The sequence below is a fragment of the Delphinapterus leucas genome, chromosome 11, assembly GCF_059928025.1.
Source record: "Delphinapterus leucas isolate spDelLeu-1000000601 "Yukka" chromosome 11, BTC_Dleu_Yukka2, whole genome shotgun sequence".
NCBI lineage: Eukaryota > Metazoa > Chordata > Mammalia > Artiodactyla > Monodontidae > Delphinapterus > Delphinapterus leucas.
The window spans coordinates 51,540,570-51,559,795 of record NC_143139.1 but is presented as its reverse complement, the minus strand read 5'-3'; the positions used below and the strand labels follow the sequence as shown (position 1 = coordinate 51,559,795).

The following is a 19,226-nucleotide window of genomic DNA, read 5'->3' as shown; positions in this document are numbered from 1 at the left end:
TTGATCTAAACATTCTTAAAAACAGATTGTTTTCTACTATGAACCATCTCATTAGCTGTGCTACAGAGACCTCGTTTTAATGGCAAGCTTTGAAAGAGTGCTGCTGTACTCTTTTGTTAGTCTCCGTCTTATTTGTAAGGGGGATAAAGATTTCATTCCAGCTTTCTTTGTTTGTCTTTCAAGAACCACTAAAGCAGTATTCACACAAATTTTGTAGGAATGTGCCCTATGTCATAGCCTACAAATTATTTGGTTTTGGTGCACTTAAAGGTCATCTTCCAAATTAGCAAAATTTTCCTACATCCTGGCTTTTCAACCTTAAATATAAATATTGTTTCCTAACTGTAAGTGAGGTTTGTTCTTTAAGAAATGCTAGTGTTTATTTAAAGTTGTCAAACTTTGTACATTTTTATTCTTTGGTCATACTATGTTCTCAAAATAATTAGGCTTTTAAAGTGTACCTAATAGCAAAAGGAAGTATGTGTGGACTAGAAACAACCATTGTGATTTAATACTAAACAATGAAAAGTTAGTCAGATTTTAATAAATTTCTTGCCACATAGTTTAATAATAATACACTTCCTGGACAATTGAAAGCTGTACTATTACATTAGCTCTCCTAGCATCATAACCAAAAACTGGCATATATAAACACAGAAAGGCTTCACTTCTGTCTCTAATTTCCCTTCTCCCTATCAGACTCACTTTTCTAAAGTCATGTGGTGCCACTGTTAATTTCAAAGAAATCATTTCATTTTGAAATTCTAGAATAATTCATTGGATGGTTTCCCTTTACTATCTTCACTTAGGTACTGTAATTTTCTTATTACACAGGGTAATTTAACATTAGTATTATATGACATCTGTTCAATGACCCCTAAATTGGCTTAGAAGTACGTTAGGGAAAGATTTTTTCCTTTATTTAAATGGTTAATAGAGTACTTCGAAGCCACAAGTGAGCATATGTCTATACACACGCAACACAAAGCATATTTGAGAGGGTAATATTGCCACTTTGGTATCTAATCATAACACCATTCCATACAGAGTAACTTTGGTATATATCAGACCCACCTTGAACCCTATCCAAGGGCATTTATTTGCTAAAATATGCCCAAAGTCTCTTTTTATATCAAAGCTTGTTCCATATTGTTGCCTCAAAGCCAGTATTGTCTTGAATTAGAGTTCACTTTCTGCCTTGCCTGCTTCCTAGTCACGTGACCTTAGACAAATGGGTCTCTCTATGTGCTACCACCCTCAGAGGTCTGCTATAAGGATCATAGCAATTAGCACTTAACAAACACTGTCTAAACAAATGCAGTATTATATTATCATTTTGATTACAGTGAATTCTGAAGTTAAAACTGTATTTTAAAAGGTAACCAGATCAGGTATTTCAGTGTGCTGCAATATTTTATTGGTAATTATTTTTCCATAATAATTCCCTTAGAACAGTATTTTCCTCACAAGTTATCTTTAAAAATGATTAAAATGAGAATTGAAAGAAGAGAAGAAAATTAAAATTTGAGTGCCTACTACGTGTCAGGCACATTTCTAGGCACTTTCACGTAACTACATTTAATCCTCTCAATAATTCTAGGAGGTAAATGTCACACCCATTTTACAGATACAGAAACTGAGGCTCAGAGAGGTTATAACATAACTTACTAAGGACAAGCAGCAAATAGATATACTGACTCAAATCCCAGGCTATCTGACTGCAATGCCCATGGAAAAATTATGCTACAAATTTCTTCTTTCTTCTTAAATTATGCAATAACTTTCAGCTTGAAAACTATCACTAACAACTTAAGATAATAAGAGAGAAAAGTAATAATCACTACAGTACATCCAGAAAAGTAAAAACATTTGTCTATTAGCCAATGTCTGTATTCTCTGTGTTCATTCCTTCAGCATAGGGTCAGTGACAAGGTTCAAACGGGATTCTCACAAAGTCTATAAAACGTTGAAAGGCTTTTTAAAGTCCTGTTTAGAAGTAAATCAAATCTGTTAACTAAATCTTAGAGCACTTTTAAGTCATAAATCTTATATTTCAGTGCGAAAAATCAAAACAAAACAAAATCCAAAGATCCCATAACTTTAATTTTGGTCCTAGGATCAGAAAAAATGAAACTATTAAATATCTTCCCAAAATAAGAAGTGAATAAGAGATAAGACTATCTTGTTTTGCTTTGAATTAACTAGGTTAAAACAGTAAAGTTCATGTTGAAATATCTTGCTACTATATTTAAAAATGGTGTATTTTAATTTTCACTATAAATTATAATTTTCAGTTGGTTATTAGTCTGTCATACTGGGAAATTAAAGAAACTTTTATCCCAGATGTAGTAGTGTTAGGAATTTCTAAATAAGTGGGCATTTATAAAAACCAAATCTAGTCCATTTTTATAACAGAATATAAAATTATATGCCATGAACCATTTTTCTCTTGTGTTTTGTTTGTTTTGCACTCTAGTAATTTAATAAAGGCTTTAAGAAAAAAATGCAAAGCACAAGAAAGAAAAGCTCCATGCTTGTAGAAGCATGCTCAATTTTTCTGATTTTTTTCTCTCAACGTAGACCTATACAGGAAAAACATTCCTGAGATTAACATACAATCTAAGATGCCATGCCACTCTGGCTTCAGTCCTCTGGTTTCCATGCAACTAGGGCTGTAGGACTTTCTTTGAGGACCACTGATCTGACATTTTTCTTACTGGTTTTTTAAGTCATCAAAAATGTTGAGTGTTTACAGAGTGCCAGGCACTGTGCTAAAAAATACTCATTCATTCATTCAATATTACTTACTGAGCACCTACTATACGCTGGCATTATTCTAAGTACTTAAGATATATCTGTGAACAAAATAAAGATCCTACATTCATGGAGCTCCCATTCCAGCAGGGGTAGGGGAAGACAGATAAAACACAGTGAAAATAAGTAAGAAAACTATATAGCCTCTTAGAAGGTGATAAGTATACAGGATGGAAAAAAAGCAAAACTGAGCAGGGCAAAGAAGACTGGGAGTGCTAGAAGTAAGGGCTGTAACCTTAAATAGAGTGGTCAAGGTAAGACTCAGGGAGGTAACTTTTGAGCACCGCCCTGCCTTAAGGAGGAGAGGAAGTTGACTATGCTGCTATCGGAAAGGAGAGCTTTCTGAACACCCAGTGGAAATGGCCAATGCAAGAGATGAATACACTGAAAAGTTCATACTCCAGTGGTAGAGATGGAGACAAGTAATTGCAACGCAAGTACTAAAACCTGAATATGAATGGAGTAGGTAAACAACAAAAAAAGAATATGCTTTTACATCTGGAAATTTACAATTGCATATCTTAGTACAGACTGTCTGACATTACCTTCCTTCCTTCCAAGTGAAATCCTTTAAGCCAAGTGGTATACTCAAAATAGCTCTCAGAGAGTACTTGGCTGAACGATGAACACAGAATTAGACATGCGGTCTCTGCTAATTTGCTCTATGTATTTAATGTCATCCCTTTCAGACTATAGATCATCATTCCCAACCTGGAGCTATGTGTAAGATACTCAACAGACATTCTTTGGTGATGAATTTTTGATAGGCCTAGAGAGCAAAATCCTTTGGCCAAACAATGTTTTTACCCTTCGGAGACAGTTCAATAACTCCCCGCTTCAGGTGGTAGCAGGGAACATCCATAACTAAAGAAAGTATAAAATTAGTACCTCAACTTAGTTTCCATTTTTTAAAAACATTCTTGATTTTTACATTTAGGTTCAGTTTAATTTCATCTGTCCTCTAAGTCCTAAATATAACACAAAAGGAAAACAAAAACTCTAGATCTTAGGAATCAGAAAGCAGACAATTGTTTCTTTTTAAGGTAAGGATTTGTTTTCCTTTCTATATGTGAGAAAAATCATATCTTTATTTCTCATAGTAATAATCACATTTAATGACTTCTTGCTGTTTTTCTATTACTTCATATAAGACAGTTCTACAGAGCAGTTTCAGTTATATTCTATTGATGCATGCACAGAGTTCTAATTAACATTAATGGACGTATAAGCATGCCACGGCAACACACCATTTTAAACTTCTTGAATTAAACAAGACCATATGGTTTAGTGGTGCATAGTTGAATGATAAAATTGGCCTTCTGGTTTCCATACTGAAGGTTTGAATAGATAAACTAAGAAAATATTTTCAAGGAAGTTTTCCTTCCAAGTCTACATATCCTGATAAATTCACCCCTACTCTGATCTTCCATCTGAATATCCTTAGTACTAGTGTATTTACCCTGCAGGGTACTATTTACATGAGCTAATATAATATATTGCAATTATTCTCAAATGTCGTCAGTTGTTTCTGCTTTATTTTCCCAGATTATAAATTCTTTGAAGACATAAACTGTTGAGCCTAATATTAATTCATACCTTCTACAACTATTTATTAAACATCTACAGTGAATTAAGAACTGTGATGTGTACTGGAAAGTTAAAAATGAATAAGTCAAGGTTTCTGCCTTAGGGGAGCACATACTGTAGCAGAAAAGATAAGAAAAACAATCAATACAATGTGCAGTCTTATAGTAAAAATATATGCAAAGTTTTGTGTAAAGAGAGTTAACAAAAAAGACATTAACACTCTTAAACTTTGCCCATCTACATTGACTAGGTCCAATTATAATTGGGATATGGAAAACTCACATTATTTGCAGAAACAGCATCTACAGGGTCACAGGGCCAGAGAAGATTCAAATAGGGGAGAGAACTCCATCCAGACAAGCTGATAGATGTAGTGTGGTCAGATATGTACAATGTCAAGGTGGTAATCAAAGAGTCTTTCATGTAGGTGGGATTAGCTAATTTAACAAAGCAAAATAGCCAAGATAAAATGTAGATTCTGATTTGGAAGAGGGAAAATTGGGCAGCTGAGAAATAAGGCAGTTTTAAAATTAAAGGGGAAATATGCCAATGTTTTCTCACTGTAAGTCAATGGGAGTAAATGTATTTGCCACAGTATCTAAAGTCTATTAATATGATTTTAAATTCTAGCCTTTGATATTAAGTAATCTGTAAGGCTGCATGATTTTCTTGAGAGGTGACAAGAGAGCTTTACCACTACATTCATCCGATGATACACTCATCTGAATGAACTCTGTAAGACAGAAACCACATTTTACATTTCTTTTACTTGTGGGTTACAAATTTTTAATTGTTGAATACATGCGTGATAGTCGTTTTATCAGCATTCTCTAAGGGTAGCAAATAAAACTAAAGAGTGCTCATCAGTACTTCAAAACGTAATGCAAATACAAGAGCAATGACTTTTGTATTAATGTGGACCATAAAGACTAGAGTTTAGGGAAATATTTAAAATATGTCTTGATCCAAAAAAGCATTTTCTTACTTGCAAAGCATATGAGTAAAAAGAGAAGTTTTAAAGGCACTGCCATCATCAAGTGACAACAGTGGAAGAGAAAGTTACTTAACTTCAAGTCTATCTGATTGCATGTGAAATGTCTGACGAAGTTAGAGTTCCCTGTTTTTAATTTTTTTTCCAGTATGGGTCTTCACTAGAACATCATAGCCAGTACAGAAAAAAAAATTTAAAAACAGACAGGCTCATTTCCATTCTACATTTCACATGCAATCAAAAAGACTTGCAAAAAATAGTTCTCTCTCCCATCCTCCCTCACCGCCTTGGGAGCACAGACTGAGGAGATGAGAGGTAACCACCCACAAAAAGGAAGGAAAGGAGCCCCCTCTTAGATTACCATGCAGAATTTTATTTCCATGTAACATCAAGTATGCTTTTGTTAGAAAGAAAATAAAACTTATGTTGTCTAAGAGCTCAGCTTTGTAAATTTCTAAAATTACATTATCACCCAAATCCAATTTAAAATCTAAATTAACTAAGCTCGATGGGCAGAAAATATGTCTGCAATTGCCACTCAGTGGACAGCTAAATCTGAGTCTAGCTATACATTCCAGAAAATCTAAGAGATTCTGGAGAAAAAAAAATTCAAAAAATTTACAGTTTTCTTTATCAGCCAGATAACTAGAGAAAAGGCATAAGACTTCTGAATTATTCAATATATCCTTGAGGGACTGGGGGATAATTTCGGTCATCTTTGCATCCCCAGCACCTCGCACTGTGCCCTAAGAAGAGCAAGCCCTAAATAAGTGTATGTTGTATTTAAATATTTATTCAACTCTCCATTTTAATTATTACTATTTAAATTTTCTTCCTAAAAGATGTTTTCTAAATGATGGCTCTGGCTATGTTTCTTAGAATTTAGTTTAAAAACTGCAACAGTAATATTTGCTTAATAAACCAGTGAAATTTAAAAAAATAAATGATGGATTAAATTTTTTTCTTTATTACTACTCTGAATCCTTTATTACCTCTCTAGAGTTCCACTTTCAAATATTTTATTATGACTAATATTCCATTAATTCTCTGGATTTAAGACTATGAGATTACCTAATCCAGCATTCCCCAAAACATATCCTGTGAAACACTGGCTCTGAAAACAATGTTCACAAGTAGTTCCTCTTGAGGGGTGAGGAGAAGTTTCTATAGTCAAACCAGATCAGGAAAATCTAGGTTACATGGGTTTCCTAATAAAGACTTCTTACAGACTTTCTTATGCTGATGTGCATTATTGAACATGTGGTATTTTGACGCACCATTATTTTATGCTCCACCAGAAAAGTAAAAAAGAGTTGTCAATCAAACCATGACACAATACTTTCTTATCAAAATAATTTTTAAGCTGCATCCTCATTACCAAGATGATGAAATGTAAAAACAGCTCATCTTAGAATTTATAAAACATGGTAGTATGCAAAGTTTCTCCATTTGATGACGGGATCAGTTTTACAGGGTATTAGTAGAATGAGTGTTCATAATTTGGGAACTGATGATCTTCTAGTCCAAAGCCCTCATGAGGAAACCAAGGCTCAAAGAAGTTATGTGACCTGGTCACACACCTGGTTAATGAGAGCAAGCTCCTCATTTGCAGCTTTCCTCATTTAATTCTCTCATTCAATATATTTCTCTCTTGAACCAATGCTTTGTTGTACACTAACATGCCCATCTTTCACTAACCCATGTGCCCACAGCCTGTTCTCACCCCTACACCACCATCCTCCCCTCCTACTACCTCCTGCTAATTATAATTACATCTACGCGTTCCTTCAATATCCTCCAGGAGGACCGTCATTACTTCAAATCCTAATCCAAGAAGCTAGTCAGCCATTCTGGGCAGAAAGAAGCACGATGCTTCTTACTTCTTCTACTCCTTCCTCCAATAGTAAAGCAAAGGAGGAAATGTGTAAATAGAATCATAAAAACACGAAGTATGTAACTCCCTCCATTCTATAGATAACAAAATTTGGACCCAGAGCGGCCATCTTTCTCAGAATGTGCATTCCTTAAGAACAGAGATCACATTACTTACTACGTGGCATTATTCTGATACATAAGATGCTGCTACTTGTTCATCACCATTCATTCATTCAACAAATACTTATTGAACACCTATTATGTGATAGACATAATTCTAGTTGCTAAGACGGAGTAGTCAACTAAACAGACAAAAAAATCTCTACCTTTCTGTAGCTCACTTTGCAGGAACCAAGGGTTTTCCTGTAATAGAAATAGATTTTGATGATCAAACCTATCAGCATTCCCAGGCTTATTTGATGTTCCACCCCTGACTTTTTATATTTTTCCAGTTTATTCTCCCTTACAGACAGGGATTAAAGTTGCACAGAATAAATTTCTGGGAAATGTCAGATAATGTTAACACTTGAGGGTAATATCTATCTGTGAACGATTTGACAAGAGTGTATTTCATTCTAAGTTTACAGATGAGGAATAGGAATAAAAGGTACAAAACAGATTCTGGGGCCAGAAAGCAAGTTGGTGGTAAAAACAAACTAGTAAATGCAGATTATGCTTCCAGTCTCTTTCTTCATCAATACCAGTAACAGGACAGCAAGCTCTGAAACTTGCTGTGATGTTATTTAAAATTTGCACAAGAAATATTAAACTATTAATCAAAATGGAATATGCCATGAAGAGCATATTCTGTGAGCGAACATGCATTTCTGTAACAAAACAAAATCTTAAAAACTATAGCTATAGAATTTTAGATTATCTTTGCTTGCTTAAAATTTAAGTAATCTAGCGAGTTAGATTAGCAGTCCATTCTTCACTTGCAATTACGTGGTTGAATACAATAAATATATCTAGTGTTGAAGGAAATGCTTACCATAGTAGTAACTGAGTAAATTTAAATTCTATAAATGTGTAGCTCTTAAAAATCACCTAAATAACGTATATCTTTGTCATCACATGGTGTGTGTGTGTGTGTGTGTGTATATATATACGTATATATATACACACACACACACACACACACACACACGTATTTTGACTGTGCACACAGCATACAGGATCTTAGTTTTCCGACCAGGGATTGAACCTGCACCCCCTACAGTGGAAGCATGGAGTCTTAACCACTGGACCCCTAGGGAAGTCCCCATGGTATATTTTTATAACATGCATTTTTAAGTGACTAATACAAGTGCAAATATACTAAATGTAAAAAAGAGAGAGAAGAACGAGGTAATTAAAATAAATAAAATGGGGATTTTAAATTTTCAGATGGTTGATTTCAAATGCAAAGACACAAAAATAATTAGAAATAATTTGCCACTGCATCTCGGTGAAATCTATTCAAAGCATTTTAAATTAAATGTATCTAGCAAAAGCGGCCATAAGAAATTCAGTCTCTAAATAAAATGTTTGGGATGAAGCTATAAGCTAGAAAAGACTGACAATGAATATTCATCAAGTATTTAGCCTCAATATTAGCGACTCTTTGTGAACTCTCATTCACGTTCCACTCCTTCATTAAACACGTGTTTGTTAAGAGCAAAAGATGGCTCGTTTTAATAAATCCTTCTATGATCTGTCAGGTAAATTACTGTGAACATGTTGAGATAAATAAACTTCTAATAATTCTACCTATATGATTCCCCAAAAGTGCATATTGTCTAGATAAACTAACTCTGTAGAATTATCATTTGTTTTCAGAACTGATAATATTTTATATTCTTTAGTCGTTAATTAGAGAATTTCTCAAACAAAATTAAAATTTATTTTTTGTTCATGCCCATTTTATCTCTGTTGCTACTAGATTTTGCTATGTATTTTATAATTATTAATGTATGTGAAGAATTTATTCTATATTTAAGAAAAAATTAACAAAATCCACATTTAACAAACCATATGCCCAACACCTTATTCATACAGATGTATTCATCATTCTATAGCAATTTAGCCTTGTGCACAAACGACTTTTAAAACTCATCTAATAATCATATGCTGTACAGCAACTTTTCAGCACTAACTAATACTTTGTTATATCACGGAGCTACTAAAACATTTTGTTTTAGGAAAGAATATAGCTGCATTAGAGTACTCATTAATCAACATTTTACACATAATTTTTCTTAGCTTCCAAAAATATTTTTATTCATGCAGAAAAAGATTCATGCTTAACAGTCAACATGTTAAACTCATAGCATTTTCAAGATTCTATAAAAATTCAAAACATAGCAAAACAAAATGTGAAATTTTCTTTAATTCTTGGGTGGTCTGCTGAAGAAAATTTAGCTACATATAAAACTATAAATTACTGTTAAATCAGCTATTTGGATACAAGATAAGTTAATTTATGAAAACGTGTTTTAGTTTATAGAAAGTCTACACATGATAGACAATTTCGATGAGATGTCCAAGCACAAGGGAGTTGGAATCCTGTTGAAAATGGAAAAAGGTTTTGCACTCTACAAATACTGTTTGAACATCATCTAAGCAGAAAAATTTGTGGTTGTAAATCCATGTGTTCTTAACTGAATATTCTTTACATACTTTTAAGTTTTCACAATGCACCTATGTGCTAATGATATCAATAACCTTTCATGCGGTAAAAGAATGTAAATCTAGTGCCATCTACTGGGAAAAGTAGATACCGTTCAATCAATTAATTGCAAATTATTTTGTGAATTAGGGGAGTTGAAATTTGAATGTCTATTGTTTTAAAAAAACCATTTGTTTCTTAAAAAAAAAACTCCCCCAAAGCACTTTCAATATAAATAAATAAGTTAGGTAAGATGAACATGTAAGAATGGTGAAGTTGGAGAATAGAAGGCATTAAACTGAACTCATGGGAGAGAATTTCATTGGTGATATCAATACAGAAATCGGAAATTATACATTCTGACTAGAGTTTTTATATTGTTTTGTGTTTAGAAGGCAGGCTCTGAATCTGTGGTCAAAGAGACCTCTCTTATGAGTATCAGAATATCTAATAAAAAATCTTGAAATTATATGAAAAATTGTATAGGTGCACATATGTATTTTCTGGAGGAGAAAAGCCATAACTTTTATCAAAAAAACCCACAAAAAAACATGGAAATGGTTCGTGTTTTCAGGACGCAAAATGGTTAAAAATTAAAACTAATATAGAAAGCCAATCTATTCAGTAAGTGAACAACACACCAATGACTTCAATTTTTTTTAAGGTAAATACAATGTCAGATGCTATTAATGAAATATTGCCAGCTCAAACTTGAATAGTAGTATTCCTTGTTTATGGATATTGCTCTGGTGCTTATCTGTATTTCCTCTTTACAAATGCAGAACTTAAAGCACAGCAAACAATATTAATTTGCTCCAGAGAAAATCAATCAAAAGAACCAGAGTTCTTAGTTCTCATGGTAAGTGTAATATGTACTTATTCCCTTCCTCAAACAGTTTATCACCAAAACTCAAATTGTTTGAGAGAAAAAGTAAAAGCAAGTTTGGATAATATACTTTGAATCTGTGTTACCATTTTTTGTGTGTGCTGTTGTTGTTATTTGTTTAGCTACAATGTGATTTATACCTGAGAAATCTACCATATTGTATTAATGCAATAAAGTGAGAAAAGAGAAAGTTTTTTTACAATATATTCAAAAGGCAACCAAACTATGAACTTTAATTTAACGTCCTCATTAGATTTATTTGAGACCCAAAAGAGCCTCAAATAAATTTGTACTGTCTGTTATAGCTATCACTTCACCTACATGTAAACTTTCCAAATGTTTATTCATTCATTTAACAAATATTTATTAAGTGCCAGGCACTGTGCTAAGCTCTGGAGCCACAAGCCCCTGATTCTTAGAGAGCTGTACTTACACAGATGATAGCCTATGACTTGCAAACACCATTTGCAAAATTTCTGTCTTTAAGACTTCTAATTTCTGCATTGGAATATTATGACATAATATCTTTACAAGCTGCATAAACTGCCGAGTGGCTCTTCAATTCATGGAGACTGTTAAATATGCCACTAAAGTCAAGAGTAACAAGCACATATTATGTGTATGATGTTAGAGAAAAGCACAATTTATCACTGTAATTAGTACTATTTAGACAAATACTCTCACTTGGCTGAAAGCTACCATGATATCTAGTCTAACCTACAATTAGACTTCATTTCTATCAAGCAGTGAAACTATGTATAAAATTGTGCTTTCTAATCCCTCCTAAGATAATGCTTCAGTCTTGATTTAGATGCAAGGAATTCTAATGTTTAAACATGGAAAATATTTCTGTCCTCCCACCACAACCAAGCAGATTTTTCTATAAATTCCCAGCCATTAATTAGTACTGAGTTTTAAGATTTGACTAACCCAAAGCCAAAGTAAAAACAATGACAGTTCATAAAATCACAGAATTTCAGAACTGAATAGATTATCTAATTTAAATTCCTCATTTGAAAAATAAAGAGACTGAGATCTGGAGAGGTTTACTGATACGTTCAAGGTCTCACAAGTTAATGACAAAGCTGTGGTTAGTTTTCTGACTCCTATTCCAGTGCTCTTTTTAATACATAAAAGAAACTGCTATAGGAAATTAAGAAGAGCTCTGAGAGAAAAAAAAATTACCTTTAATTACAAACATGAGCAAACCATAACTCAGATGCACTTAATAAGCTCTAAATTGAAATTATGCCTTATTTAAAAATAAGAAGAAAAGGAAGTCGAAGCTGAAAAATGATAGGTCAGCCTTCTGGAATATGGCCTTCATATAGGTCAATCCAGTTATAATCAACTTTAAGAGCCTGTTCCAATTATTTTTCAGTTCTGGAATTATTTCATATTGAATAAAAACTACAATTAGTAGGGTACTGGCTAGGGAGCAGAAATCTTTTTGATTTACAGAGATTTTTGTTGAAAAGGGTTTTGACCAGGGAACAGTAAATTAAAGCAAGACGTCAAACTTTTACCTTAATTTCCTATATCTCCAATTTTGACCTCTTCCCTTTCTACTTGTATAAAGTGATAAAGACCAGAATTTCCATTTCCATTTCATTTCTATTTTTCAAAATTTAAATAGTTTGTTTCACATTATTGTTAAACTTAGCAATTTCTTCAACATATTTATGTTTCTAAGAGTAAAATTCTGTCAGAGAAATAGATGGTAACAAAGATTTTGCTAACATCAAAGTTATAAAATACGTGGACACTGGAAAACTGAGTCTCATAACACTTTAAAAAATACCGGGTGCTTGAATGGCTAAGAAATTATGGAATACTATTTTAGTCAAATCATTTATCAAAATAAAATGGGTTTACAAGCCCTAAGTAAGAAAGACCGAGTCTCTCTGAGCTTCCATCAGTACTGGATAGTAAGAATAAAAGAAATGTGTTGTATGTTTATAGGACTTGAATCTGGTTCAGCAGGATGTATAAGTAAAATAAAGAGATCAAAACAACAGATTGAGATGGTTATTTCTCAAACATAAAGTGCATTTGTGGTTCCGATTAAAGTAAAAATAGTTAAATGAAAGATGGGACATATTTAAATGTTTTTAAAAGTCTATTGTACTAGAAAAATACAAAATATATATGTATGTATATTGATACAGATGTCTACAGTGAACTAGTGAACATTTATATATAGTGCTTACTACATGCCAGCCACTGTTCTAAGTGCTTTCCACATCCTAACCTATTTCATTCTCACAGCAGCCCTTTCAGGTAAGTACTATTATTATCCCCATTTTACAAACAAGGAAGCCAAGGCACACAGCCAGTTAAGTGGCAAAGCTGGAATTCAGATCCAGTCAGATTCCAGAATTTGTGTGCTCAAGCATTGTACTATAATGGTTACTTCTTAAACATTACCAGCTTTGTTGAATTTATCTTTGAATCATTTGATATCAAAATTTAAAGACACATATTTTGATTAAACAATTTCATTGTGAAACACTTTAATCCCACAGTTGTCATATATCGAGGGATACCATGTTAATTAATAAGCTTCTGTAAATACTTAGCCTCCTTGGTGTATGACAAACTCATGTTACAAGAACTATGCTAGTGCTCTCATATCTTGGGTTTTTTTTTTTTCCAGTGGAAAACATGGTTATGTATCAGTTAAATAACTTTCATACTACAATTATTATATGTAGTATATCGTTATGGAAAAGTTCCACATGGCACAGGAACTACATTGGTTGATGCTCTCCCTCAAGCTTACATACAATTCAACAAATAAACCTTGTCAGTCCTACAACTTGAATTTCTCTCTTATCTATCCCCTTCTTCCCAAACCTACTGTAATGATCATTGTTAAGGCTCTCAGTACCTCATGAGTCCCTCCAGCCTCAAGCTCCTCCAGCATACTCAATGGTGGCATGCAGGGGCATGGCGGGGTAGGGGAAGCGAAAGTGTCAGGAAGAGTGGTTGTGGACCCCATGCATTAAGCTTCATTGGCCTCTCAAGTCACCACAAATAGACATAAAATCTATTTTTTTTAAAAAATAGCGCATTTACTATTCAAGTACGGCTTCAAGACAAAAGCCTTATCCTTCTAATTAAGCCTTTTAATTAAGTTGCCATCTCCACCTTCTCATAGAAATATCTGGAACTAGCACTGAACCTTCCATCATACTAAATCAATAATCCTTATAAAATGCAAATCAAGTCATTTTACTCCCCCTTCCTCCCTTCCCCAAGACTTAAATTTTTTAAAATATAAGGCATATAAGGCACTTCATGATTTGGCTACCTTCCTTACCTCTTCTACTTGCCCTCACCTACCCAAGCTAGCCATATTAAGTAACCTGCATTTCTCTGAACATACCTTGCTCTTTCAGGTCTTCATGTTTTTCCCACACTACTTCATATATTAGAAATGTCCTTCCCTCTCCTTGGACATCTGGCTAACTCTTGCTCATAGTTTGAAATTCAACTCAAGCACTATATCCTCCATGAAGCCCTCCTTAAACTTCAGAGACCTTCCCTCCCTTCCAAAATCTCTTCCCCTAAGCAAAGAGCTAGAAGCATCCTCTGGATTCCCCTAACATCCCAGGCATAAATACTTTTAGTCTAGTCTTATCATCACCATATGGTTCAATGGTCTTCACACAGTTCCAACTCCATCTTGTGCTTGTTAAAGAAATTGGCTTGATCTTGTTTATCATTGTATCCTCACTGCTTCACACAATGTCTGGCACTCATAGTTAATATTCAATGAATATTTAATGAGTTGGAATTAAATTCTTTATACAGTATAGAGATACGTATACTAAAAGAAAATATAAATAATATTGACAATAATGTTCACAGACTATATCTGGCCATAGTGATTTTCATAATAAAATTAAAATATTAAACATGAAATAAGCACATAATAAAATTTTGGACTTTTATGTCTCAGTTGTTTAAATGCTTAAACTCCCATTTTTAAAAAGGGTGGTGGCTCTAATTTAAGAACCAGTAAACACATGCTATATTAGTTCTCTTTATTTGGTCATTGTTAAATATAACATGTTTTCTTTATAATAACTAACTTTATTACACTAAAGTTGCTCGTTTTAATTTTTTCTTTCTAAAGGAATGACCACAAGTGGAATGAAAAGCATTTTCATTATCCTTTAACGAGATGAATGTTCTATTTTGTGTGATTTGGAGCAGTTTCTTATCAAGGCTGCCAGCCTCTTATGAACATTACGATTTTCAGATTGTAGTGTGCGTTAAAGAACGAGAAGATATCATGAAATATTAGTGACAATTATATACTGAGCAAGGAAACTGGACAATGTTTCCAGGGGTTGTAAGGACTGTGGAAATGAATGTTACTCAAAGTAGAGTGGTGATTTATAACCAATTTCCGGCTTCAAATTAGGGCCCAAGTAAAAGAAAACGAAATTCAGCAAAGCATTATGGTGTATCATTTCCTGCAGCAGAAACACTCCCCCACCCGGACCAGTGCCCTTACTAAGTATAGTACAAGAAGCAGCAACCTGAGGGAAGCCCACAGGCTCGCAGGGCTACTGGCTGGCTCTTTGTCACCAAACGCAGCAGGTTGAATGCAGACATCACTGTGATATCTTCACCAACAAAACGAGAGGCAAAGAACAGGGGCAAGAGCTGAGTAAGACAAAAAAAGAAAACAAAAACAAATTAAAACATCACAAATGTTAAACACATTCACTGCACAATTGATGGTTACGGTTTTATCTGGAACTGAACACACACACAGTGCTAATAAATTTCAAATGCCTATTTTTCATATGGTGGGCTTACTTTCAACCCAGGCTTATTTATATCTTATGAATAAAATACACACTATATAATAGCAGTGTAATCTGTGAACACATTTTGCAAGAGGTTGAGAAAAGAGACGAAGTTTAAAACAGTTGAAAGGAATTAACATTTACTGAGTTCCTAACAAGTGACAGGAACTGTCTAGGGCCAAATATAAATATATTACGTCATTTAATTCTTACAATAAAGCTAGAAGGTAGGTTTTATCACCCAATACACATGTGAGGAAGCCAAGGCTCAAAGGTCCAAGGGCACAAAGCAAATAGCCAGTGGAAAAAAAATTAGAAAACCTTGTTCTATACAACTACAAAGTCCCGCTCTCTCCTCATACCACGCTGCCTTCTTCCAGCAATTATTTGCAAATCTCCCTCCCTGGAGAAGACTGCAAAATACTGTAAGATTAAGAGATTTCTTTTGTTAGAGTTTCATATTTTAAAAAAATAGAGTCAAATAACCTAAGGACAACTAGGAGGCTTCACTTTATAAATAGTGTTAAGTTTGAAGAAGGCATATCAACCATGAATTTTCATTTGATTTTATGATTTATAATTTCTAGATCAATTCTGTAAATAATGTTCAAAATCTAGCCTTAAAAAGGGTAAAAATATTTTTTAAAGCTTTTGGAAATGAATCATGTGGAAGGATCTCAAAACTGTGTGAATGTTAAACTTTAAAGAAAAGTTCAACTAGGATTTTCTTTAAAGTTTTGTACAATCTTTCAGTTGGTAAAGATTAACTTCTAATGAAGGTGGAAGATACTAAATTAACAGTAACTTCTAATATTTTATTTTGAATTAGCATTATAAGTGACCTTAACTACTAAGTGTCCAAAAATGGATATAAATTTAACGTCTCGTTCATTTCCTGACCCTCATCCCTCACCCCACCCCCCAAAAATAAAAGTCTGTTCCTGGTGTCTTCTGACCTCCTCGAAGAACAAACACATAATAAACAGTAATATATTTTACCAAATCATTCTGGAGTATATCTGACACAAATCTGCTTGTATTAACATGCCTGAACTCTGATTTCTCCAAACTAAACTCACTACAAAACTAAAACATTTTTGTGTTACTAACTGGAGACAAAAGGGAGGAAGAGGGAAGGTAAGTATCACAATGCACAGCCTGAAAGAACCATTAAACATAAATAAACATGTCATTTTTCACGAGTGACTGCAGAGCAGGGAAAAGAGAGCATTCCTTTGGAGCAGACTACTGACTAATAAAAGATCAAAGGTCTATACCTCACAACACTATAAATAAAAATGTATTTTTTTCCTTGTGACCTTCTCTGTGAGGAATAAAGTACGCACGGTAAATGTAATTACTTAGCAAAGCTGCAGCCTCATTGTGCTCCTGCAGCTGACTATAAAACGTCTTCCTATCCTGTTTCATCAACTGCTGTACCAGGCGGCCTGCGCGCCTACCGATGGCCACGGCCATCTGGCTTGTGTCAAAGCCGGCGCACAGGAAGAAAGGGAGTGATGTCACTCTGCAGGTCAGGCAAAGAACAAAGATGCATTCTACAATGAAAAGCTGAGGGCCTCAAATACCAGGGGGCCCTCCAGCATGATATGACGGAGTGATTTAATGTTCTGCCAGTTGCATTTATTTCTACCCAAATAGCCAGGGCTCCATCTAGTGGCAAATTAGTTTTGCCCAGTTTTCTTTAAAAGTGAACCCAGCTACATTAGCACCAACAAAGTAGAGCAACAATGTGTTTACTTTTAGAGCTATCTAACCTTTTTTACACTGAAGAATGCAAAAGTACAATTTATCACAGTGCTCTCCATTGTCAAATCCTACAAAGCATGCATTTCATAGGTTAGGATTTGATATAACCCTAATTATTTTAATGTTTGCAAGGATAACTGAAAAAGTAGCTAATTTTGCAAAAATGCACATAAAGTGACATTACGTACACACTACCCTGAAAAAATGTAGCTGAGGTGGAAAGTGAAAAACAGTTCTAAAGAATGGATGCATGCATCTGGATGCCTTGGTGAAATCAAACTCATAGTTATATTCCACAAAAGAATCATAGTTAATATGGCTCTAACATGTGACACCAGGAGCAACTGTTCTTTAGAACAGAAAAATGAATATTTTTATGCTGAAATGATTTAACAAATTTAATTTTTTTTAACAAATTTAATTTTTAACTAATGTTCTTCCACTTAGTTTTTCTTTCTTTTTTTTTAAAAAAAAATTTATTTATTTTTTATTTTATTTTTGGCTGCATAGGGTCTTAGTTGCGGCTCGCAGGATCTTTGTTGAGGCATGCGGGATCTTTCGTTGTGGTGCACGAGCTCCAGGGCACATGGGCTCTGTAGCTGTGGCACGCAGGCTCTCTAGTTGAGGCGCGTGAGCTCAACAGCTGTGGCACACGGGCTCAGCTGCCCCGCGGCATTGTGGGATCTTAGTTCCCTGACCAGGGATCGAACCTGCATCCCCTGCGTTGCAAGGCGGATTCTTTACCACTGGCCACCAGGGAAGTCCCCACTTAGTTTTTCTTAGTTTATGTTTGCAATAAATGAAATCAAACACTGACAAACCAATCTAAAATGCAGAATACATTTAGATGAAAGATATATCACAATGGATGGGTGTGATCTATGAGATCAGACTACCTGAGTTTGAATCCTTGTCCGGCTCCTAAGGAGTTGTGTTACCTTGGAAAAGTTGCTTACCCTCTCAGTGCCTTAGCTTCCTCAACTCAAAATTAACAATTAAATAAGTTAATTGGTAAAAAGTGCTTGAAATAACTCCTGGCACATTGTATATGCTCACAAACATTAGCTCTTATTATTATTTAAATATACAAATATTTGCTTTATTTCAGAATTATATGAATCGGAAATTTCTAACAGTCCATTTATACCCAATCCTATTTAGGGTTAGCAGGCCATTCTGCAAACATAGAATCCTATTTAGGCCGGAAAACGTACTACTCTTGGATTGATTTCCATGGTAGGATAAAGATCTCCTCAGGATAATAGTCGATGAAACCCTTGCCATATGGCAGACACCGTTCTAAGCACTTCATATTTATTAGCTCTTTTAATCATCAGGAACTTATAAGGTACATATTATCATTTTCCCATTTTTAGATGTAGAGATTGAGGCATAGGGAGGTTAAGTAATCTACATAAGATTTTAACGGCTGGTAAGTAGCACAGCCCTTAAGTAACTGGACGGAAAGATTTAACAGATTTGAACCCAAGCCATCTGTTATAGTTCCAGGACCAGTGCTCTTGACCACTACACAATTGGCAATGAAAAGCCTGAGGTTGTTACCAATCCACTCTAGACACTCTGATTCTATGTTCTCCTAATAGACAATGTGGCTGATAGATTTAATCTTTCTGTCCCACCACATGCAGCTCCTCTTTCCCTTTCACCTTCAAATCGTTTCTCTAAACGCCTTGGATACATCTTTAGGATATATAACCTAAAGATGCCTACAATTGAGTCCACTTGCACCTACCAAAGCTTCAATATGTTGATGATACGGTACTTTTGAGAGTCAAACAAACCAACAGCTACTCCTCCCACTCCCCCTGCAAAAAA

General features: G+C 34.3%; 1 protein-coding gene across 4 annotated transcripts in view; it reads right to left on the bottom strand.

The window, feature by feature from the left end:
• Positions 1-19,226, bottom strand: part of MSRB3 (methionine sulfoxide reductase B3) — a 196,780-nt gene that overhangs the window by 122,972 nt on the left and 54,582 nt on the right. For 3 of the 4 annotated variants that reach the window (XM_022571612.2, XM_089920971.1, XM_022571614.2), the window contains exon 2: positions 15,351-15,477. The exons of the other annotated variant lie outside the window; for it this stretch is intronic. In XM_022571612.2, the coding sequence (XP_022427320.1) occupies positions 15,351-15,426 (76 nt within the window). In that variant the 5' untranslated portion in view covers positions 15,427-15,477. The remainder of the gene's footprint in view (positions 1-15,350; positions 15,478-19,226) is intronic. 4 annotated transcript variants of the gene reach the window in all.